General features: G+C 23.5%; 2 protein-coding genes and 1 non-coding gene across 12 annotated transcripts in view; 1 reads left to right on the top strand and 2 right to left on the bottom strand.

The window, feature by feature from the left end:
- LOC102681354 (glycerophosphocholine phosphodiesterase GPCPD1-like) overlaps positions 1–13,786 on the bottom strand; it is a 15,312-nt gene extending 1,526 nt beyond the window's left edge. The window contains exons 1-12 of one of the 7 annotated variants that reach the window (XM_031512849.1): positions 13,508–13,786; positions 5,374–5,498; positions 5,071–5,282; positions 4,629–4,798; positions 4,361–4,539; positions 4,150–4,284; positions 3,855–3,965; positions 2,065–2,218; positions 1,824–1,971; positions 1,489–1,714; positions 846–923; positions 49–234 (exon numbers count right to left, since the gene is read on the bottom strand). In XM_031512849.1, coding sequence (XP_031368709.1) covers positions 49–234; positions 846–923; positions 1,489–1,714; positions 1,824–1,971; positions 2,065–2,218; positions 3,855–3,965; positions 4,150–4,284; positions 4,361–4,539; positions 4,629–4,798; positions 5,071–5,282; positions 5,374–5,412 — 1,638 coding nt within the window. In that variant the 5' untranslated portion in view covers positions 5,413–5,498; positions 13,508–13,786. Of the gene's footprint in view, positions 1–48; positions 235–845; positions 924–1,488; positions 1,715–1,823; positions 1,972–2,064; positions 2,219–3,854; positions 3,966–4,149; positions 4,285–4,360; positions 4,540–4,628; positions 4,799–5,070; positions 5,283–5,373; positions 5,606–6,939; positions 7,230–13,507 lie in introns of those variants that run through there. The other 6 variants (XM_031512853.1, XM_031512838.1, XM_031512842.1 and 3 more) reach the window with 6 other exon arrangements.
- Positions 13,787–17,380: 3,594 nt separating this feature from the next.
- The window catches only part of LOC102680970 (protein phosphatase PHLPP-like protein), a 16,389-nt gene continuing 7,935 nt past the window's right edge, over positions 17,381–25,834 (bottom strand). The window contains exons 1-12 of one of the 4 annotated variants that reach the window (XM_006608484.2): positions 25,083–25,219; positions 23,249–23,396; positions 21,974–22,096; positions 21,718–21,871; positions 21,548–21,608; positions 20,932–21,186; positions 20,510–20,719; positions 20,268–20,430; positions 19,801–20,084; positions 18,817–19,653; positions 18,405–18,645; positions 17,381–17,866 (exon numbers count right to left, since the gene is read on the bottom strand). In XM_006608484.2, coding sequence (XP_006608547.1) covers positions 17,408–17,866; positions 18,405–18,645; positions 18,817–19,653; positions 19,801–20,084; positions 20,268–20,430; positions 20,510–20,719; positions 20,932–21,186; positions 21,548–21,608; positions 21,718–21,871; positions 21,974–22,096; positions 23,249–23,269 — 2,808 coding nt within the window. In that variant the 5' untranslated portion in view covers positions 23,270–23,396; positions 25,083–25,219 and the 3' untranslated portion in view covers positions 17,381–17,407. Of the gene's footprint in view, positions 17,867–18,404; positions 18,646–18,816; positions 19,654–19,800; positions 20,085–20,267; positions 20,431–20,509; positions 20,720–20,931; positions 21,187–21,547; positions 21,609–21,717; positions 21,872–21,973; positions 22,097–23,248; positions 23,397–23,646; positions 23,885–25,076; positions 25,220–25,834 lie in introns of those variants that run through there. The other 3 variants (XM_006608483.2, XM_031512614.1, XM_006608482.2) reach the window with 3 other exon arrangements.
- Positions 22,416–22,536, top strand: LOC116186306. The gene has a single exon (XR_004151270.1). It is a non-coding gene; the product is annotated as a U5 spliceosomal RNA (small nuclear RNA).

The following is a 25,834-nucleotide window of genomic DNA, read 5'->3' as shown; positions in this document are numbered from 1 at the left end:
ATATATATATATATATATACAATTTCCATAAGAAAATAATAATCATACAAAATAAGTATATAAACTTATTATTTTTACCTTTAATTGCATAGTCCATTTAATTTCGATATTACAGCCAACATGTTGTTCTAATTCTTGAAGAACAGTTTGAAGGGTAGGAAAAGGTTGATGATCTTCTAAATCTTCATCAAAAAATCTTGGATTTTTTTCTCGACCTTCAGCCACATGATACACCTGTAAAAAAAATGTATTTAATAAAAAAATAAATAAAGTAAATCATTCCGTCAACGAAACTCTGTTAGATCATAAAAAGGTAAATGTTGTCGATATTTGATATAAGAGATTTTTTGAAGCCAAACAAAAGCAAACACTCTGAAGTCATGTGAATATATTAAAAGTAATATCATGCCTTTCATGATATTATTCACATGCTGTGATAATATGTTTTTTTTATAATGTGTATACATTTTTCGATGAAGAATTTCGCGCTTGTGCGAAATATATGAAGTCAGAGGGAAATAAAACTGGTGAAAGATTATTAAAAATGATCTTCAAGATCTTTAAAGCATCTTTGCAAAAGATTGTTTGGTGATATTATATTGATAAAAAATATTTTTCAATTGAATTACTTTAATAACTTATAATATTATAATAAGATAAAGCTTTTAGCTTTTAATTAAAGCATATAATGTACGATATTGTGACACGATGATATGATTTTAAAAATTAATTTTAGTTGATTTTAGAATAAATTTTAAATAGCATGCATCGAGTTTTTTATAAATAACTAATTGGTTATACATTTTGACGACGAGTTAGGCGGCGCAAGCGGTATGAAAGCTCACCAGTTGGTTAACCCCCTGCTCAGCTTTATCAACGAAATACAGCACCTTACCCAACGAGTCCCCCGGGTAATAAAAATCCTGTTGAATATTAAAAAGAGACAAATACGAATAGGTATGTTACACCTATAAATTCATGATTTCATGTCTGTGTATCTACATACGATACAATCCTTGAAGTGATTGATTTTTCCTTTAATACAAAAAAGGACATAAAAAGCGATATTAACACGCGTAGCATTATTAAGAAGCTGCATTTTATTGGTTAATGATAAATGAAAATTGTTAGATGAACCATGAATCCTATTAATTTTTTGAAAGATTATTAAGTAATTAAAAGTATATAATAATTCTTTGATTAACACTTTTTACATGAAATTAATACTTATTTCTTGATATATAATTTAAAATATTTTTTTGTATCATTTATATATTTTTATAATTAAAAAAAATCTTTTAACTTTTTTCGCGTGTTTACACAATATAAATATTTTATAATAAAAGAAAAAATAAAATACATTAAATTGTAAATGTTGAAATTTGTAATTATAATTATGAAACAATGATATGAATGAAAATATCATTCAAATTTAAATACATATTTTAGAAATCATATATATATATATATGTTCATATTTAAAATTACCTTCAATAGATGTAGTTGTTCTAATGTAAGATCTTTAACAGGTATTTCTAGCATATCCATAGCTTCTATTTGTTTCTTGCGTTTTAATGAAATAGACACATAAAAATCGTGGTAAATAACCGGTATGTGATCTTTAGATAATTGGACATCAAATTCAACCATATCAGCTCCATGATATGATGCAGTCTTTAAAGAAGCTATTGTATTTTCACGCACATTAGCACAGCTGAATAAACAGATAAATAAAAATATAAACTTTAGCATTCAAAATAATTTTAACAAAATTTTAAATTTTTAATGATTTTAAATTTTTTAATTTAAAAATATTAACATACTTTTTTGTTTGAAAAGAAGTACCTAATCCCCTATGTCCTACATCTAGGCCAGACCACCGTTGTTCCCAATGTTTAGCATATGAAATACTCATATCCCATGGATAATCTGGAATTGATTTTATCACAACATATTCTAACGTAAGTTGTCCTGCAGAAAAAAGAAAAATTATTTATAGTAATTGATAATGATTTTTAGTATTAAAAAACAAAATAAAAAGAAAAACCAAAATAAAAATCATACCAATTGGTCTATGCTTTGTGCTTGTAATTGGTACTGTTAGAAGCCCAACACTTGATTGTAATGTACTAGGTAAAATATAGCTGAAACCAATATGACTTGGTGGTTCTCCTGGAAAACATCTTGAGCTGTATACGTAGTAGTCCACCAAATAAGCCTGAAAAAACATTCTATTCAGTATATACGGAAAAATACTATTACTTATAACAACACCAAATGCTTGCATCAATATTTTTTTGCTTATCCATTATAGAGCTTGTTTCAATTAATTAAGTCCAATGATCAAGGACAATTGGTTTGAAGAAACTTTTTTCTGAATTTTCTAATCTGAGAAACAAGAAAATTACTAATAAATATAATCAAAATTTATGGCACATTATTAACGATCCTTGATCACTAAAAATCGTAGGAATTAAACTATATTATAAAAGACATTTGTACATCTTGTTCTTTTGAACTTTTATCAATTTTTTAGCAGTTTTAAGTAATTTATAGACAAGAGCAACAAATTACTAGTAAAACAAAGATAATTTATTTCCTACATAATCTAGCAATGAACCAGACCAATAATTGCCAAATGCTGTACTCTGCCTGGTGACGCGTATCCCGCAACACCTGCCGATCATTCATTATTAAATTTCGATATCAAGTCTGTAAAGTTTGTAATTCAGATTTAGAAGATTCTGACAGCTTAGTCTGGCACTAGCCGCGCAGCGGTGTCACGTACGGTACAGTAGAGTTGGTCAGAGCTAGAAAATATTAGTAGTACACTAAAAGGATATAGGAGTGATGGGAGCCTCACCATTTTCGACGCACACAGATGGATATGAGGTGTGACAGCGTTGATATCTCTAAATTTTTAGGTTTATTTAGGATGGCTGTAACTCGTATAAATCGATCTCGTATAATAATATAATATAATAAATAAATTGTCTTATAAAATCCAGACTTTAGATAATAATATGATATATTTGGAAAAAATTTACAGATTTATGAGAGATCAGCCTAAGGATAGGTATGGTAGGGTTAACGACAATCAAAACCATCATATCTCTGTGTGATGTCATGTGACACAGATGTAAAGTGGTAGACGATGCTTAGCATCGATACATCAGATTGCATGTTAGCATCATCATTTGCACCAGAGATCTTGCTTTGTACAAAGCTGACGGTTGTCTTCATTCCAGGCCAGTGCGCGTGACATCGCTTCTGGTTTCCAAGGAGGGCAATAGCTGCTGAACAAGTTTAATTATTTTTTACCAAGTAATTTGAACAAGTCGCGAAAGAAGACGTGGCCGGCCTACTCGTGGTCTACTGAAAACTCACATGGTATGGTCAATGCGTATTTTTAGCGTGTCTTTCTTATCTGAATTACCAATAGTTCGTCATTTATTGCTCTGCCATATTCATAATTTTGATTAATTTTTACGTATTTATTTATTTGCCATTTATTTACTATTTTGAATAAAGATGTACTTTTGTCATTAATTTTAGAATGAATTGAAAATCACATCACATATTTTTTATTTTTAAATTATTTGAATTTTTCTACAGTTAATGAATAAATTATTAAAATTAATGTTTTTGATATGATTTCCATCTGCAGAATTATCCATAAAAGACAGGAAAGTTGATTTGAAATAAAGTTATCCTAGATAAATATATGTAATATATATAATATATATAATATATTGCTTATAAGAATTATAAGCAATAAACACCAACCAATGGTTATTCATCGAGTTGTGTATTTACTATGATTTCTTGATGAGATATTTTATATGATTACTTACAATAGTTTCAGGATATCGAACTGCAACATTGAAGATAATAAATTCGTCTTCATTGTAAGCTCGACCAAATTGTTCTTGTATCTTGAAACGAGCTTCTTCATCATTCATTACCTAAAATTAAAAATATATTTAATATTATATAATTATAATATTATTGCAAAAACAAATATGATAATTGATTTTGATAGCAAAATATATATATATATATACAAAAAAATATATAAAAAATTATATATATAATATTTTATAATAATATTATATAAAATTATATAATAATTATATAGTGACATCATACCGCAACTTCTGTAATACTAAAGGCAGGTTGATCAATAATATCTTGCGTATCCATAGAAAGACTATCATCTACACAATCACCACCAAATTGTTGCAATTCTAAAGAATTGTGTCTAATTAAATTTACAGGTGTCATCTAAATTAAAAAAATACTTTTAATTTTTCAAATTTTATATATCAATTTTCAAGTATGTGATTAATTAAAAACATACTTTAATGTGAACTTTTCTATTTTGTAGTCGATTTTTCCATAACTTAATTGGATTATTAAAAAGCTTAAATTGTATCACAGTTTCATCGGTCAACCAGCCTCGTTCAATTTTACAGTAGCCATTATAATAACCAAATTTGTCTGGATCAGGCAATGTGTCACTACTAAAATTGCTAGGTGCTATAACAAATTTTTTTATTTAATTTTATAATTTATGATAAAAAATATTATTTTTAAATTCATTATTAATTATATATTAGATTACATACTATTTTTCTTAATAAAGCGTGGTGTCATATGAGTCTCCCATCTACGAATAATAAGAGTCTTGGCCGAATTTTTAGTACCATTAGAATGACAGATGACAGCAACAAAATATCGGAATTCTACATCAGCATCAATGGGAAGTGCAACTTTTTGTGAAAATATTCTTCCACCTCTGAAATTTATAAATTTTATATATGCTATAATTTTCAATAATTAAATTTTATACATATATTTAATATATTAAATGAAATAAATATATTATATAAATATATTATTATTTATAATTAAATATAATATAGATCACATATAAATATTAATATTAATATTAATATTAATTTTAATATTTTAATATTTAATATTAATATTTTAATATTTTAATATTAATATAAATATTATCAATAAAACTTTATTGTATTTGGAATGAAATACATAAAATATACTTACTCATCATCTATATCACCAAATGAATTATCTCCAGCATTGTCATGTCCATCGTCACTATAAAATTCTCCACTACTATTACTGTCAAAAAGTATAGGAGAATCCCGACTGCCATGTTCCTGTGACAACTGAATTGCCTGATTGTGATTCCAAGCACCCAGTTCAGGCAAATTACCCACTACATACAAAACTTCATTTTTTTCTATTTTATGTACCTAATTAAATAAGTTTATAAGAAAATTAAAAGTACTAAAAAATTATAATATATAATATAGTTAAAATAGTGAAAAAATTATTATTAATTACTTGGACTCTAAAAATCCAATCTCTTTTAGATCCCCTCATGTCTGATGTATGTTCAGTTGCCACCTCGATGAAGTTAGTCTCACGTGGCTCCTCTTGCTGCTTGTATTCCCCGTCCTCTTTGTTCTCTATAAACCACATCCGCTGCATATTATATATGTTTTCTTTTTCTCAGTGTTTTTCTCTTTCAATTTTCTGTGTTTCAAGGTGTGTTCAATTCACATCAGCTAATCTTCTGTAATAAGGGACTTGTTGTAAAGTATGCTAAAAAATTTTTAATAGCAATCAAATGGGACGATTATTTTAGACAAAACTTTTATGAAAATCAATTTTTGTAAATTCTTCTTTTAATTAAAAATTATAATTACAAATTTTATATTAATAATTATTTTTCATGTCTATTATATAATATATTATTTAATATATTTTTATCATTTTTTTGATTAATATAAATAAATATTAAAAAAATTAAATATTTTATGTTAACTCATATTTTAAAATTTAATTATGATTATTAAAATAAAAAAATGTTTTAAATAATAATTTAAATACCATTTTTAAATATGTTTAAATTATTTTATTCATTTATTTAAATTTCATAGATTTGATTAAAAAATTATATGTTTAATAATAAAAAAATCTATGTAGTTATATTAAAATGTTATACACATATGTTATATACATATGATATATGTTAAAACACATATATTGTATTATTCTATGGTAAACAATTTTTGAAAATAAGAAAAAAATTAGAAATAAAAAAAACCTAAAATAAAAGAACAAATTTAAATAAATATAAAATTAAACAATATTAATATAATATACACATACATACACATATACATATATAAATAAATTAAAAACATAATTTAATATTACAAGTGAATGAATGAAAAATTTTATTAAAAAACAATCCAAATTTATCTAAAATACATTCTACGAAATCATGAATGATAAGACAGTTTTGTATCATATTTTGCATATTTTAATTTGATTAAATATTTGATAATTTTCAATTAAAAATTTTAACATTTAAGCAAGTTTATATAATATTTTATATTATTGTTTCATAATAATATATTATTAAAAATTAATAAGAATATATTAGAAAATATAGTATGAAACAAGTGACTAAACATCAATATATGAAATAAAAGTAAAATATCTGACATTCTTTTTATAGTAATCAAAAGTATAATTTTTAAATTATTTAATAATAAATTTAATACATTAATATCATATAAATATTCATAAACATCACTTTTTGTTTCACCTGATAAGTGTTATAATATGTTAATATATGTTGTATATGAATAAAGTAAAGTTCATTATAATTTTTTTTTCATAAACTGTTGCCAAACTACGATTTTTTATAATTTCAATGAGGAAACAATGTACATAAAAATATATTAATATAAAAAAGTTTGAAAACAGCTTTTAAACATGTCGGAGATGAGCAAAATAGAAAAGAATTCAATAAAGTGATAAAAAAGTGAAGTTTTTTAATCGCTAATTCAAATTAATTTTATGTATCAAAACACATCATTCCTGAAAATATTAGTTTACCTATTGCATGGAAAAAACACAGTAGATTTTATTTGTAAAGATTGATTAGCAGCCTGGTATTCACCTCGTATAAGAGTGTGTGTTATTTAACGAATGCCCAAGGCAGTCGCTTTATATTTTTTATCAAATTTGTCATAATTTATTCTTTCACAACACAACACAACTAACTTTTAACTGACACGAAACAGCTCAAGTATAACACTACACCGCAGTACTTTTTCTTTCGCAGATGAAATAATGGTCGATTTGGCAACGTCGTGAACGCGGAAGTGACGACAACGATAGTTCAGTAGAACCACTAATTCAAACTATCTGAACTATTGCAATTTAAAAATTGTTATTCTTATAACTTTGTGTATAAATATTAGAGATTATAAATAATATTAGTAACTGTAGTTATTAAGTAAATTAAAAATATTATATTTAATTCATGCAAACATTTTTACTTAAATAGCATTTCATAAAATTTCGAGTAGTTACTTCCTGTCCGCCATGCTGCATCGAACACAACAACAACCAATATATTGTTAAGTAAAAATAATTCTATATATTATATTTTATTCAATACAGGCAATATTTCAATTTTATACTTTGAATTACATATATATTATAAATTACAAAAATTTAATCATTTATATTTGCACATAATAAAAAATATAAATTATATATAATAATATAAATTATTTATTATTATTGTTCAATGAAAATTGTATAAAAAAAATGTATTAATCAATTTTCGATATTCATTCATATATTGATTTTAGTAAAAATACATGAAATTCGAGAATACTATTTGAAGTTGAATAAATTTATATGCATTGCTGATGAAATTTTAAATATTTTTCATATTTACTTAAAAATTTCCGTTTGTTATTATTATTACATATGATACTAAATGAATGTCTAACGTTCGAAACACTATATTTTTATTATTACATGTAATACAATTTGTAAATATTTATTTTCAAAAATATATTTTCAGAAATATTAGCTATAAAATTGCAAATATTGCAGTTTCGTTTCATAGTTAAAAGAATGCGTGAAAAAAGAAGAGGGCGAGTGAAAATTTTAATTTGTATAATATTAAAAAATTATTAATTTGTATAATATTTAAAAAATCATTTTCCAACAAAATAATAGTAAAATAATAATAAATAATAAAATACTATATTATTATATAATATATTATTAATTATTATTTATATTGTTTTATTCTTTTTATAAATAGATATAAATAAAAAAAAATTTTTTAATATATTTGATCGGAAGAAGTAATAGTAGGCAACAGGAAAATACTTGTTAAAAAAAATGTTCGCATCGACTACAGGGGAATTATAAGAGTTATGACGCATTAAAAGAGGAAACCATTCAATGCAGGATGATGCACTGATTATAATATTACCGATTTTATCATATATATATATATATATACATATATGTATAAACAATATATATAAATGCATTAATTTATTAGTTTATGATATTGTTACTAAATTATTAAATTAGTATATTACTAAATCATGTATTTCTTAGATTACAGACAAATATAATTATATTAGAATAATTATGCAATAATCATGCAATATCAGACTTGGTTAGACTTCGAGTTTGACTATTAAAACGTGAAAAGTATACAGCTAAAAAGTATAAGATAAGTATATAAACAAATCAATTATTATTAAATTATTAAAAATTGCAATTTGTTATCTAAATTGTAAATAATTTAGATATGTCTATCAATCATGCAAAAAAACATCATATTTGTACTAAAAATTCTTTAAATTTATAAAACAGAAATTAATTTTATCTTAAAATGTATTATTCTATTTATTTTTAATAATTAAATTGTTATATAATTGTTTATAAATTGTTTTATAAATGGATAATTCAAATAATTTTTTACATCAAAAAATTTATTACGTAAATTATGTAAATTTTGTTCCTTTTTGATATAATGTAATATAATATCGTTATTGTAACGAATAGATAGTAAACAATGTTTCTCTCTCTTATTTTATTATCGAATCTTGAATTTTCAATTCAATTCAATTGAATTACATTGACAGAATTATTTTTAATTCATTTTCAAATGTGAAAAATTATATTAATTATTATATATTATTTTTGATCGTTATAATTAATCGTTATAATATTTTTATGTTAGATTGTTATATTATGTTGTTGTATAATTAAACTGTAATGATGAAAATATTTGCACAATATTTTGTATCGAATATTGAAAAAATTTTCACATGTTCCAGAAAAAAAAAATAAAAAATATGTTTTTAGTTAGATTTATACGTATAATTAATTTAATTAATATAAGTGTAATGATTCATTACATTTTAATCTATATATTTTAATTTTAATTACATTTTTATATATTTTAGGTATCGTTATTACAACGAATAGATATATAATAGTAATAGATATTTTATGCAAAAGGAAATTGATTAAAAATAATTAGTATTAATTCGAAATTTTTTTGATTCTCACTTGTGAGCGTTTATATAAACTTGAAACTTCTATTTGCTAATCTTGTTTATTCTATATTCTATATTTTATATTTTTCTTTTAGAATATAATTAGTTACAAAAGATGTTTTTTTTTTTAAATATTTAAAAATATATACTATGTAATTCTAAAAATTTTTTCAACAGAGCTTGATATACTATTCGAGGTATTGTAATGTATCGGTACAAATGAAGAAATCAATATCATTCCTTTGTTAAGAAATAAGTATTTGTATCAATGTACATATCAAGGATATATCATTTCAGTGAATATTTTATCGTAAATATATTTTCTTGTATCTTTTAATTATATTTTTTGTATTGTTTATGAAAATTATTATTTCAAAATTAAAAATATTTATTTTTATTATATAAGATTTATAATTTATTTTGACTAATACAAATTTTTTTGCATTTTTTAGTATTCTTACAATTTATCATGTATCAAAGTTTAAAATTTATTTATTATATATCTGATAAATTGAATGAGTTCAACTATATAATATAACTATATAATAATACTGCTTTACTTAAAATTTTCTGAGAAAATATAGATTCACAAAATGTATTTTTAAAAACATTTTAATTAAAAAGATTTTTAGATAAAAAGGAACTATGAATTACAAGAAATACATTATAAATAAAATATTATAGAAGTTATATTTTTTAAACAACATGTTTTATGGAATATATTTTATTTCATAAAGAACTATTATAAAAATTATAAGTGATTATATTAAAAATTATATTATTCTATATATATTATATATATAGAATGTAGAAATATAGAATTTTATTTTTTGTAAAATAAAAAAATATTGACATATTGAACATTATTTATTCAATATTGACATATTGAATTAATCTATAGATGTACAAATACTTATTTTTCGTTACTATTTATCATATTTTTTCTCTTTATTTTAACATTTTTAATTCATTTGAAATTAAAAATTACAATTTTTGTTTTATTTATCATACATAAACAATCCCTGAAATAAGTTTTTCAATGTATAAAATATCATAAATTTTCAATGTATAAAGTAATTTAATGACAATAAAAAACAATAAATGTGCAATAAATGTCACATAAAGTCGACAAAAATAATCTATGTTTGTAATGTCATTATACTGAATAAAAATATCTCATGTTTTTAGATTTATTTTCATTTTTTAAACACAAATTCTTAGCGAAAAGAATAAAAGGAATATTAATAGTGATTTTTCTATGAATCTCTGTATAAATTATGTATTTGGCTGCAAAGTAACAATTTTTTAAAAATAAATATTTTAAAATAGAATTACATTTATATAACTTAAGTATAATTTGGACACAATTCAATGTCTTATTCAATCTTTCTTAGCTATCATGAGTATCTATTTTGTATCTTTTCTTGCTGTTTATTAAAATTACTATAATTATATATAAATATATAAATTATATAATTTTAATTTAAAATTTATTTTATAAACGATATTTTATTAAATAGTTAAATATGTTGTTTTTTAAAATTCTATGATTCAATTTTATAAAATTTATTTATTATGAAACATAAAATGAAAGAAATATTTACAGAAAGTTTTAATATATACAATTTTAAAACTTGACTTAGAGATTACGAAAATGATTTTTGACTATATGAAATATCAAACTGATTGAATTTTTATATATTGAAAAGAAAAATAGAAAAAGACAGTCTAAAGTTAACTGAATATATAATGATCAATCTTTGTGAAAGTCATGCTATATCATTTATCGATCTGTCTATATCGTAGATAGTGGTGCACTCTTAACAAAGATGTAAAAAAAGACGCTCAAGGAAACAAAACTATGGTATGCGGCTATTGTAATACCATTGTTCTATTACGATTGACACAGATATATGTACATTATACTCGTAATTGTGTGTACATCTATTTTTTTTATTATCTTAATAATATTGCATGCAATTGCATAAATAAAAAAATTTTCATAAACACCGCGTATTTTATAAATGAATGTTAAAAATATTTTCTACTCATATTCTTATTCTATTGCATTTAAAAAGATTAAAATTATAAGCAATTACATTTAATTAAATATCTCTACATAAATTGATGTATTACTTAAATTCTAATTATATAATAATAAGATTAATTATATAATAATCTAATTATATAATAATAATATTAAATTCTAATTATATATAATAAGTTTCTTTTTATTGATTATACTTAATTATAAGTTATAAATCTTCTTATTATTTATATTATATATTTTTTTAATTATATATATTATTTTATTTTTAGAAATACACCATTTATTTGTAATTTTCTTTGAATTGTTTATCGAGTTTTAAAATTAGAAAATAAAGCAAGCATAAAATGTAATGTTGTTTTGATGAAAATTTTATATTTTATATAGTATACAATATTATAATTCTTTTTTATATAGTATATAATATTATAATTGTATAATATTTGCACATATGATGAAATTGTATATTTCTTTGCAGAATACAATCAATTCGCAGAAAAATAATGAGAAAATTATAAAAAAATTATACTTATATTTATATTTATATTTATACTTAACAAATATAAATTAAATATTACGAATTTAATTATTATTATTTTTATTTCTATGATTAATTAAAATAAGTGATAATAATATTTTATTTTTAACATATTGGAAATTATTGAATATTCTTAGAATAATTTAAAACCAAGAAAATTAATTTGTAATCGTTAATTAACTATTTGTATAATTACTATTTTATTATTACAAAAAAATTTGTTTCGTTATTTAATAATTAAAAGAAAAAAACTAAAAAATAAAATATATATAAAATTCAAAATCTAGATAGAAAAAATTTATCTCATTCATCATTAGGAAATTTATACTTATAATTGAATCATTAAATTATTAAAATTATTATTTAATTTTATTATTATTTAATATTGAAATGTTTGTAATATTATTACAAACATTTATTATTTATAAAAACAAAATTATTGTTTGTAAAAACAAAAAAGTTTTTTTTTCAATTATTCCAAATTTCTTAATAAAATTTCAGTTGATTTATTGTATTTGCATTGAATTTGGTTAGATAATATAAAACATACAGCATATTTCTTTAGAAATATTTATTTCGATTGTTATTTTTCAACAGAATCTCAAGGCAAACCTACCAGAAAAAGCGTAAAAAAAAAAAACAAGCACGAGTTACGATGATAAGCGACGAAACGATAAAAAAAAAAGTATTCACTCATAAAAATAAGATAATGTAAAATTTTTAACTATTAATGATATATTATTCAATTATTTTATTAAATAATAAATTTATTAAATAAAATTTTAATCAATGTTCTTTAAATATGATAGATAATATTGAAAATAACCGTGATTATTCTAAATTATGATTGTTGCAAGTATACTTACACAATGTAACAATTTTTTACCGTGATAAATTGATTTAATGGCTTGCAGTTGAGTCACATCAAATTTATCGATCGTAGACTTTCGTTTTAATGTAAAAGGATTCACGATTTTGTTGTACGGTTTCGCGTATGGTTTCGTAATGATGAAAAAGAAACAATCTAATAAAGATTAAATCAGATTATTTCAGGTATTGAAATCATTTTAACAATGAAAAATACATTAGTTAAAATTAATTTTATGATTTATTGTTAATACTCAACAAAGCATATATTTGTATGTGCATCTTGAACTGATTTTTATTTCATAACCAAGAAAATGTATTATAAATATTATAAATATGATTTATTTAAAATATAATTAAGTAAATTAAGTAAATTATGATATGCAATAAGTAGAAATCGATTTATCATTTGCAATCGATAAGAAATCAATTACTTATTTTATTATTTAATTTTAATGTATAACAAATAGATAATCAGCAGTGGGGAGAATATATTTTTTGGAACACACCTTGAAAACAAATTGATGCATTAGATAATATATCACATATCAGAAAGCAAATATTGGGAAATATTTTTAATAATTTTTGCAATGATAGCGTTAATAAAATATAATAACGTATGAATCTACTCACTAATATTTGTCACGTGCACTGTATCACGCTTTTCGTTTGGTAGATATCATAGCAGATAAACTAACTATAAAAAGTAGCTACACGCTCTTTCACAGACGAATATGTAACGTATATACACATTGCAACGATAAAGCTTCTACAAATATTACGAACACAATCATAAGCAAGCAACAAAGATAGAGAAAGAAAAAGAAAGAGAAAAGATATAAATCGTCGAAACAACACGTAACCTTTACTGCCGACGAAATACTACTGACTGCGGCGTCGGGTTTCAATCAGGTTATGCAAACCCTACAAACCCCCACTTTTCTTTTCCTCTTGTATACCTACGCACGTGACTCTTCAATGTGTTCCACATTTATTGTATATACATATACACTGTCTAGACACGTCATATAATTCATGTAGATGCAACGCAACATTTTGTAAAAATTAAGATATATATAAAATATTTTATATATATATTTTTTAATTTTATATTTATTCTAATTTCACATTTATAATAAAATTATATGTAAAAAATTGTAATCTTTATTAAAGTATTTGTAATATATATGTATATTATTTATTTATATATTTATATATTTTAATTAATTTTTTTAAATTAATTTTAATTAATTATATATTTTAAAATAATATTCTAATATTAATATTTTATAATATAATTATATCATACAGTTTTTGAAAATAAATTCGTAAGATTATAAATTATACAAGTGTTCAATTTTAAATACACAGACTTAAGTTTCAATTTTTATTTATCTATATACTTATTTCATATTTACGAATATGTATTCCGTATTTCATATTACAATATGTGAATTTTTATTTTATTTACATCATATATGATAATAATATATGATAATAAAGCAAATTTTGTTTTATTGTTATTTTAAATATTTATTACTCAAGAAATAATAAAATAAATTTAATCAAATATGAAAATAATTATATAATATTAATAATCTGATTATCATAATAGCAATCTTTTTGAAAAAATTTTTTAAAAATCTATTTTTTTGAGATTTTTTTCAGATAAATTTTAAAATAAAAGATAAAATAAAAATTCTTTAACTCACAGTCAAAAGGAAACTTCTCTATCATCAAATTTATTGAACAAATTTATATTATTGAAATATTTGCAATAAATGATTTAGAATATCTTGACAAACAATATTTATAGATATGTTTATGTATTATTTTATAAATGAATTCTCTTTCATAAATTCATTTCTAAAATCATTTTATCATTAGATATTTTGTTGTGCGACAATAATAAATTTATTTGTAAGTAAATAAGTTGAATGAAATAAAGAGGTCAAGTTTATATTCGAAATTAATCTTTTCTGTAATATAATATTATAATATTATATATATAATATGATATATAAATATAGAGTTTAAAGTATCATGATTATAAAGTTAATGACTTACGTATAGCTATGTGACGTCTATTATATTACCATAACGAATAAAATGTCATAAATATGTAATATATTGCAATGAATATAGTAAAGTAAATAATAAAGTATAAAATTATTTAAAAAAAAATTTATTCATCATTAGTCTGTTTCCAATATGAATTTATTCGTTAATTTTAATCTAAATTAATCTAATTTTCTTTTTTAATCATTGGTACTCAAGAAGTATAACAAATAGGATTTAATATATTACAATAATAAGATTATCAATTATTTAAAATTAATTAACCACTTTTACGATTATTATGCGATCATAAAATAAATATTAAAAATTTCATAAATAAAAGAATGTTCAAAATTAAATCATCGTTAATTATTTAACAATCTAAAAATTTCTTCACTTTAGAGAAATAAAGAATTAAATAAAAATTATTGATTTTATAAAAATATGCAATTTTAAGTATTTATCTTTATATATTACATATATTATATATATTTTCTATATTACAAAATTATTTGTAATGTTTAATTCATAAGAAATAATTTAAAATAAGAGATTGTGAAATTTTAATATTATACTGAATTAATCAAAAAACATGATTATAATCAAATTTATTAAAAAATTTTTCTGCTCAAGAATAACAATAAAATCAATTTTATGAGTATTTTTGCTATTTCTTTTTCATAATAAAGAGAAAATGAAAAGTTTTTTATTTATCTTTATCTCTTTATCTTAACTTTATTTCTTTTAATCTAGTCCGATGATTTGACAAAGACTTTATTACGATATATAATATATATAATATATAATAGAGAAATAGAGAGTTTAATATTGAACAAATAAGATAATACTTATCAAGGCCACTAAAAGATATTAGATGGCGAGAAAACAAAGATAACGGGATGATGTCTGGGAGTGAGATTGTTAAATTATCATTATAAATTGGTGAAAAATATATACAAGATAACTAATCAATGTACTTGTTCCGGTTCAACATAACTTATAAATTTTAGTTTTGAAATTTATATTAATTAGATTATTTTGATATAATAAATATTCTGTCTGTTGTTTTATCATTTATTTGATAGCTTCAGGTACAATAGTCACTATATTTTAATTAATATAAAAATATTCTTAATTATAAATGTTATAGGAGATTAAATAATTTTTACAAATCAGAATTAAAATTCTATTTTTATGTAATACATAATTTTTCTTATTCATATATTTATATATATTATATATATATATATATATACATATATGTAAATATATGTATATATATATTATTATATATTAATCTATAGAAATGAAAAATAAATCACAGAATGTTTATTAAAACGAGAATAAAAGAATTTAATATTTGAAAAGTAATTTCGAAATTATTTTCGATGGATTTCTAAAATTCATTATAATACATATACTTTGTACAAATAATGAGATCTTATTTGTTGCTTAAGTAGAAACATATATCTTAAAGTTAAATGTTTAGCTTTCTAGTCTTTCATGATAACTTATCTTAATCAGTCGTTTCAACTGAAAATTTATGTTTACATATACTTCATGTAAACTTCAAAATATAATACATACTTAAAATATAATACTTATACACACACACACACACACACACACACATATATATATACAATATTTAAATATATTTTACTATGTACTTATTCAATGTTTTTTTTTGTTTTTAAAACCATATTTACAATTTATAATGATATTTCATATTTTATATTTATTTCTTTTTATTTATTTCTTTTTATATATTTATATGTTTTAAAAAAGCATATTCATAAATTTGATTTTATATTTATGCAATATTTAGAAAAATATGTAATATATAATTTATTAGTTTATATTTGGCAACAAGATTATATAATTACAAACATTTTTTATTTTCCTGCTCAATAAATAAATATAAAAAGATATTGTTTCAATATGCATCTTTGATAATAATTCCATATATAGGTTTAGAATGTAAATAACTTCAATGATTATTTTAAGAACGTAATGATCCAGTATATAAGAATAATAAAAATCTGAATAATAATTTTTTTTGCGAAATAAAAAATTAATTAAATAAATTTTGTTTTAAGAATAAAGAAAAATAATAAATTTTTCTATAAAATTTTAAAATGCAGTAATATATAATACATTTGAAATAATATATTTAAAATTATTATTTTATTAGTATTTTTTCGATATTTTTACGATGAAATTTTTTCGCGAAAAACAAAGTAAATAATGCTATGATTTCTATTGAGATATCTTTTTGTCAAGTAGTTCTCACATTGCTACAATCATATAAAGCTCAACATTTCATGTTTTATCAATTCACAACATTTTATTGCCACTTTTTATGTTTTTCTACTTAAAATATGAGTTCAATTTCTCAATACCTCACATCTGTTGTAAATAACAATAATGCATATATGTATATCTTTAACATTATAATTTTATATAACTTGTGAATTATAATTCAGTCGTAGCCACTCCCCAATATTGTTGCATTCTCGTTGCGTCTTGTTCTAATGAGTCCAACCCATTTCTTTCTTGAATTACGGCAAAATCATACTCAAGATTATATGGCATCAACCTCTGTAAGCTGCCAAAATAAGCCGCATTTGGACCTCCGTTAAGTAATCTTCTTCCGCTACCGAATCGAACAATGGGTGGTCTTGATAGAGAAGGATTAAAGGATCTGGCACTTCCAAACCTCTTCGATAGAAAAGGCAAATTGCCAGCTAATTGAGGCGTGGATCTCGATTGACCTCGTCGTAGTGGAGTCTTCGTTAAAGTGTCTAATTCCTTGTCGAACAAGAGCTGAGTATTTTGCTCCAGCATATATTCCCAGCAACGAAATTGCTCTTCGCTCAAAGCGCCAGATCTCTCGGATATAGTGTCTTCTTGAGCCGTCAAAGTAGTTGATATCTTCATTTTTTTATGTAGTATAAGATAATTTATTTATAAATAGAATAAATGTGTTTATGTATTATCGAAGAAATTTAATGTGAATGTAATAATTTATTATGAGTCACTGATTTATTGTTTCGAACGTGTAAAAAGGCTTGAATATTCGAGATTAAAATATATAGTCACTAGAGATCTTAAGTGACTGGATAAGCTCTTAAGAATTTTGCATGATTTATTTAACGAGTGAAAGAAAATGTAAAACAGAGAAAGAGAGAACAATGGATTTTAAAATTTATAATTATTCACATTAAAATTCGGATATCATATTTATTTCAATATTTGTTACTTTGGATACGAAATAATTATTTCAATATTGTTGAAAACTTGAATTGTTTCTTGTAATTGATATCAATATGTAAACAATTTTTTCTTAATAATGATTTGTTTACAGAAAATTTTAAATAAATACTTTATATATATACATATATACATATATTGGAAACTATTGTTTATGTAGTGAATTCAAGAAAAAATAATTTAACAAATTAAAATTTACCTTTCTTGTACTGTTTTCGTTCACAAGAACACTTTGACGAGCTTTGTTCGTAGCTCTAGAAGCAGCACTTCCAGACCAAATTCTACCAGAAGGATATCTCGACTTCAAAGTACTATCACTAGCTTGGTCTGATTGACCACTTGGTGAACTTCTATCATCTTTGTATGACGGACTTTCATTTTCTTGCGTTGATCGACGATTTTTAAAATATCTACCGGACCCATTGTGAGCTTTGTTTGATCTATATTATTTAAAATTATTTAAAAAATTTTTCATTGAAATATATAATATTTTCTAAAAAAAAAAAAAAAAAATGATCTCAAGCCTATTTCAATTGTATTACCAATTCTCTTTTAATTCCATTATACACTTTATACAATTTTTATTACATAATTTCATGTGGACTTCTTACCTATTCACTATGCTTTTCAACACGCCATTCAAATAATAGCCTTCGTTCGCGTGACAACAGCAAGGTCCCGGTGGTTTATGAGCTGCCGGAGGCATGCAACAAGGACAAGGACATCCTGTCTCAGTTTGACCTCTATTCTTTCCAACAGCATGTCTCAATTCCCTCATCAACTGATCTAAATCACCCTGATTAGGTCCCGTTAGTCGTACAACTACAATGCTCAAATTATCCTCTGCTCCATAAGCTTGTGCCAGATCTTGAAGTCTTTTAGCGGCTAAAACAGGACTGGCTTCCGCTCTGGCTTCTCGAACGGCTTCCTGAATGCTCAGTACCTCCCATAATTTTTTATTACCAATTATAATAAATTCATCGTCATCCTCTAAATCTACCTCTTCGAATATAGGGTCGGGAACAACAAGAGGAAACATAGCTGCGTTTCCTAATTGATTTTTCATAGATAGCTTCTTAGGTGCCAAAATTAATGGACCAGCTGCTCTGCAGAGAACTGCTTTTGCGTCTCCAGAAGTGGCTACCTTTAACGAATATTTCGTTGGCGCTTTCGGATATCCTTGTTGCAATTGTATTCTAACAATATGCACAAGAGTTGCATCAATCCCGTATTTCTGACCCTTATCTTTCAATTCCCTATGGGCAGATAGTAACGTATATTTTAAGTATTCCTTTGACGTCTCTCGAACGGTTCTCTCCTCTAATAAAAGGCGCGGAATCATTTCCTGGAGTGCGCTCGGTGCTTCTTGATTCGAACCGCCATCGAATATACCAAATAGGCCTTCTACGTTGCAAAATGATGGCATCCGAATTTGGGATACGTACAATCTGCGCATATAAATTACCTGATCACAATTTGAACCGAGTTTTAAAATTTGGAAAATTTTTATTTTCTTTGTTGTATTATAGGAACGTCTAAAATTTATGCCATAATAAAACTAAGAATTAATGTGAAAAAAATTTTATAAATCTAACCTTTCTCTACATCCTGCTGTTTCTGAAAATCCTAATCTCCAAGGTTGTTCCGAACCTTTTTCCGAGGAAATAATTTCTTGCTGATGAGGGTGCGAAGGCAGACTTGGTCTATTCTGTCCAGATACATCAACTAATGATATTGGTCGTTGAGACCTATATACCTGGAATTGTCTAGGATCTACGTGAAGTCTTGAATTGCAAGATATATCGAGAAATTGAAGTTGTGGTGGCACCAGAGTAGCTAAATTTACTCTATCTAATTGATTATGAGCTAAGTCCAATACCTATATATAAAAAGTAATTATTTAATTGTAAAAATAATTAATTAATTAATGATATTAATTAATGAAATAAAAAGTAATTACTTAATTAATGACATTAAATATTAAATTTACTATTACTGAGATTAAATAAATACCCATATATATTTTTACATAACATATTAATAATTTTAATAATAGAATTACTTTTAACGATGCTGTTTTATTAAATGTTGGACAAGTCAAGAGTCGATTAGAATGGACACGCAATACACGTAAATGTCGTAAATTGGCCACATTATCTGGCAGATATTGAAGACGATTTCCAGATAATATTAATTCTTCTAGATCTCTCCATGAAGCTATACAACTATAAATCAATAGTCTTTTAATTTTCAATTTTATTATAAAATATTAAAATAATAATAAAAGTTAAGCAAATTCTATACCTTTCTGAAAGCGTATCTAAAGTATTGTAAGCTATATGAAGAACTCTTAAAGATGTAAATTTTGCAAGAGCATCCAAAGCAGTATCTGTTAAACAATTCGCAGTGAGATATAATTTCTCCAAGCTGTGATTGTTATGTCGATTTTTATTTCCTTCTCCAAAGTGTGGAAGTTCTGACAATCGATTGTTGGAAAGATTCAACACTTTCATCCTATAGAATGGAATTATAATAGTTTTAAAATAGAAAACTAATTTTTCTTTTCTTTCTTCTTTAATAAAATATAAATATCTAAAAAAATATTATTATTTTTGTTATTAATATTAATGTTTCTAGTTTTTATTTTCAAAAAATATTATTTCTTAGTATATGCTATATCATCCTGTATATCATATTGTGTCGAGGAAATTAAACTATTCGCGTACTTTTCCGTGTTGATGAAGAAACTCGTTGGTAATGCTGTCAGTGCATTGTCTTGCAGCGTCAAATGAACGATGTTTAGTGGTTTCCTAGGTGGCGGAAGAGCTTGCAGTCTATTGTGGGGTAAGTGAAGAACTTCCAGTCTCGACGGTTGTGTTAGTAATCTGTCTGGAAGGGCTGTTAAGGCGTTGTGAGACGCAAAAAGTGCTCGCAACAAAGGTAGATCTGGTATCCATTCCGGAAGTGCATCTAAATTGTTACTAAAATAAATTTATGTAAAATCATAATGTTAATAATTTATATTTAAATTACTCAGATAAATATGTTTCAATGATTAATAATATGAAAATATGAATATGTTATATCATACATATATTTTTTAAGACTTTGGATTATAGATTTCTAATACATCTTACGAGTAACTATGTAACTTGTAACTATGTAATTCTTTAATTAAATTTAAAACTGTAATGAAATATATCAAACTTAAGAAGCACATCACAGTTGTGTTATAACAATGTAATTATGTTGAAAATTATTTAATATTATTATTACATATAATATTACTATTTAATAATATTTAATATTACTTTATGTATTTATTATTTCATTTTTACTTACTAAGAAACATCTAGATGTTCAAGATTCACAGGCACTGGCTCGATAGTTAATTTTTTTAATTCTGCAATATGATAAAATATGATAAAAAGTTTTCAAATAAAAATTTTTTATGTCCATATATAATACATATATTTATACATATATGGTAAGAAAAATAAAAAAGATCTTACTGTTGTTTCCAGCAATAAGAGAAACAATATTTTTCCCGCAGACCGTCAGTTCTGTTAAAATATTTCGCGCGCAACGAACACTTCTCAATTCTTGAAGAGCACTGATGTCCAATTTCTCAATGCTATTTTCACTGACGTCTAGATGCGTTAAATTCTTGATTAAAGAAGAAATAAAAACATTAACAATCGTTAATCATTTAAGATTTTTAAATATTTTAAATAATTGTAATTATGAATATATTTATGAAGCACTTACACCGTAATTTCCAAGTATGATGTTTCCTTTTAATTGATTATTTCGAAGATTCACTTTGTACAAATTATTTTGATTCTTATCATCTTTACAACCTTTGTTATAATCTGTTTTTGATAATACATCCTAAAAATATTGAAAAAATTAATTTTCTAATAAATATAAATAATATAAATATAATTTATAATATTATTAAAAAAATAAATTAAATTAAATTTTTAATTTAAGTTTGTTAATAATTATTATTAATATTATTATTAATCAAAATAGATTTATTTAAGTCTTATACGTATATATAAGTAATCGTATACTATATGTAATAGTATACTATATCTAAAAACACTAGTACCTTATTCGACCGCTAGATGGCAAACTATTCGAATGAGTTTCTCGAAACTAAAATATATTCAGAGGTATATATAAAGATGTTTGAAAATACGAATCGGTACTCTGGTTTCCCTTCAAATCACGCATAAATCTTTCGCCTTTTACTAAAGATTTCCGTGGAGGGGAACAATTGATGAGTCTATAGACTAATTTTTTGTGTACCCGGCGCAAGCTGGGTCATTAATAAAATAAAACATAATTAGTAATTTATGTTTACATTCGTATATAAGTTTCAAAATGTTATTAAAGTAACAATATTTAATTTATACTTATATTACGTACAGAAATTATTAAATAATATATTATTATTAATATATTATTAAATATTTTTTAGCAGATATAATGATTATAAATTTTAATTTACTTTGAAAATTTGAAGTATTTTGTCAAGTTATTTTTATTTATTATATATTATTTATTATATTATATATTTATTATTTATTATATATTAATATCATATCATCATATGTAACTCACATGAATTAAGATTGCTCAAAATTGATAACTTTTTATTATTTTCCAATTGAATAATCTTTAAAAAATTTTTCATTATCATTAATTTTATATATATATATTTTTTGTATCAATTTTTATTAAATATTTTTATTGATCTTTAACAAACATAAAATTTGATAAGATTTTAATTGTATAACAATAAAAAATAAAATTTTATCAAATTCTAAATATCATATCGATTTGATTTCTAATACAAGTTTTTTTTTCTTTGAATTTAATTATTTGGAATAATTGTTTGATTCATTGACCTGGAATTAATATATCTATTGCAACATGAATTACCACATCGCATCGTTCTATGGTTATTCATCGTCACGGTACTTCTGCACGAATTTTGAATTATAAAATATTGTTAATAATTTTGTGAAACATTACCGTTAACGCTAGGGCACGCATGTTGAAGAAAGATGGCAAACTGGTGAGGCAATTTCCAGATAAAGAAACGTTTCTCAAGTTCTTCAACTCGACGAATTCATATGGCAGCTCTTTGATTCCATTACGATCCAATATGAGCTCTTTGAGGCTGTGAACAATTATTTTTATTGATTTTGGTGTTTTATTATTGTTATATATATTGTTATAATATTTTTTAAATGAAATAGTATTTTAAAAATTAATAGTTTAATTTCTAATTTTTTATAAAATATTTTATAAATAATTTAACTTATAAAAATTTCAACAAAATTAAATTCCTACTGTTTTTTTATCAACATATTGCATGGTATTTCTCATTTTTAGTTTAATTGTAGTTAATCGACATAAATTAACATTACAGTTATAGCGATTCGATGTCAATGCACGTTGCACCCTCGTTGCACGGACAAACGAATCGGTGAACCTAAACGAGCGGGCCGCCTACAGGATGTGCACTTGAGTAGAAAGTTTCAAATTATGGTGAAAACCTTCCTGGCAGTAAGCATTTGTGTCATCGAATAGACTTTCAGTTTTTAAAGTAAAATCGAAATTATTGGTGTTTTAGACAATAAAGATAAGTTAAATTGGATATAATTCATTAATTGATTAATTTATGAAACTAATCAATTTATTCGTAAAATTAATTAATGTTACGTATTTGAAAATTGTATTTGAAAGTTTAAAAAAAATTCTTCTTTTTTTTTGTTTCTTTTTTTTGCTTTTTTAAAAAAATTGTATTAAAAAAAATTGAGACCAAGATTTTTATATTAATATAATTTTATATCTAATTTATTATTTTATTTTTGTATTTAGCTGCTATTTTTTTTCATTCTTTTATTGTATCAAAATATCACTTTATATTTTCTTTGTATCTTTTTTTTTACTTTATCAGCACGCACTTATTTCCAAAGGAGACAGTCATTTTTCGTCACCTACTTCATCATTACTTATTCTTTGCCTGATGCTTAAGAAAACGTGGAATGTATCTAAAGATCTAGAGCATCCTTTTCAGCACTCTCTAATGAATAACTGAAATACTCTATTCTTCAGAAAATATTCTTTGCGTTTTTTAAATTTCTTGTTATATATTATAAAAAGCTTAAAAATTTATTGAAATATAGTTTATCTCGTATCATTCCTAAATAAAGTTCTTTCACGTCATTTTAATAATTCAATTTCATTAATTCGGTATTTAAATTATAATAAAATTGATAAAATAAAACATTACAAAACAATGTAAATTCAATGTTTCAACTCCATTAAATTCTTTAATAGAATTTGATATCGTTTAGATCATTTACTGTCTTTTTAAACAATTTATAGATCTTTTATTGCTTAGACTTGTTCCATTCTATTGTATCAGAGTAGCGAATTCTAGAATCTTAAAATTCTTAATAAAGTTTTTTCAATTTGAAAATTATAATTGTCGTATTAAATAAAGAGATGGGGACAATAAAATATAAACATTCCATTATTCCAATAAATGTTCACAAATAACTTAATAATAAACTCTTCAACATTAGTAACATTAGTTTAGTAACATTAGTTTTTTAACACCACAATTTTTTTAAAAAATAATCCATTTAATAATTTTCCATTTCAATTACAATAGTATCATACTATTTTCAAATATCATTTTATATGATATTATTTTTTTCAAATATTATTCCATATTTCTTCAGACAGTTTTCAACACTAGTATAATCTTTCAAATCTTTTTTCTCTACAATACTAGCATTACAATAATAATATTATAACTGATTTCTTCAATATAATACTCAAATATTACCCTCACAATTTCAAGAAACTTCTTGAACGAGTTCTTTAACAGAATTCCATCAAACAACTCATATTCAATATATTCTTCCAATAAATCCACTGCATAATTTTCTTTAATGTGGTCACCAATATAGCAAAGTGTTTTGAATATCCGCTTCAGTTTCACACTCAAACGACCTTCAGTTAAATAGTTGAACAGTTTCTTCCACAGGGACTGTGCAAACGTCACTCTGCCAGCCGTCAATAGTTCAGGATACCATAGGATTGTGAAGTTACAAGTTGGTGCACGCTCACGCGAGTTCTTCAGGATACTAAGAAGTCCGTTACGAGTCGAAGCGTGTCCAAGCAGTTCCTGCATCGAAGAAGAAAGAGGGAGGAGATCAAGGATGGCTTGGCTGACCACTGTGACGTAACAGAAAGGAAAGATTAGCTTTTGCCAGTGGTGTAAGTTGGTTTATGCTGATTTCTGGCCTGCTTGTGTACCAGCAACCAGCGATTGGTTCCTGGTTAACGGAGTTGGAAGAAGGTATGTATGTACCTTGATGACCTGGTTTCGTTGCACAGAAGTTGGAAACTCCTTCGAAAGCTTCGATTTACTGGCAATATAATAACAATGCTTGGTTTTTGGAGTAAGACAGGGAGCGGAGGAATTACTAAGTTGAATAATCGAGACACCAGAAAGCGAAGTTGAGGAAGAACTGTATCTGTTTATAGATAGATTCAAACATCTGTTTATTATCCACCTTGGTCTTTTTACGTATTAAATTA

The sequence above is a fragment of the Apis dorsata genome, unplaced genomic scaffold (assembly GCF_000469605.1).
Source record: "Apis dorsata unplaced genomic scaffold, Apis dorsata 1.3 scaffold_37, whole genome shotgun sequence".
Taxonomy (NCBI): domain Eukaryota; kingdom Metazoa; phylum Arthropoda; class Insecta; order Hymenoptera; family Apidae; genus Apis; species Apis dorsata.
Note: the sequence above shows the minus strand (reverse complement) of the source record. Positions and strands in the feature narration are given on the sequence as shown.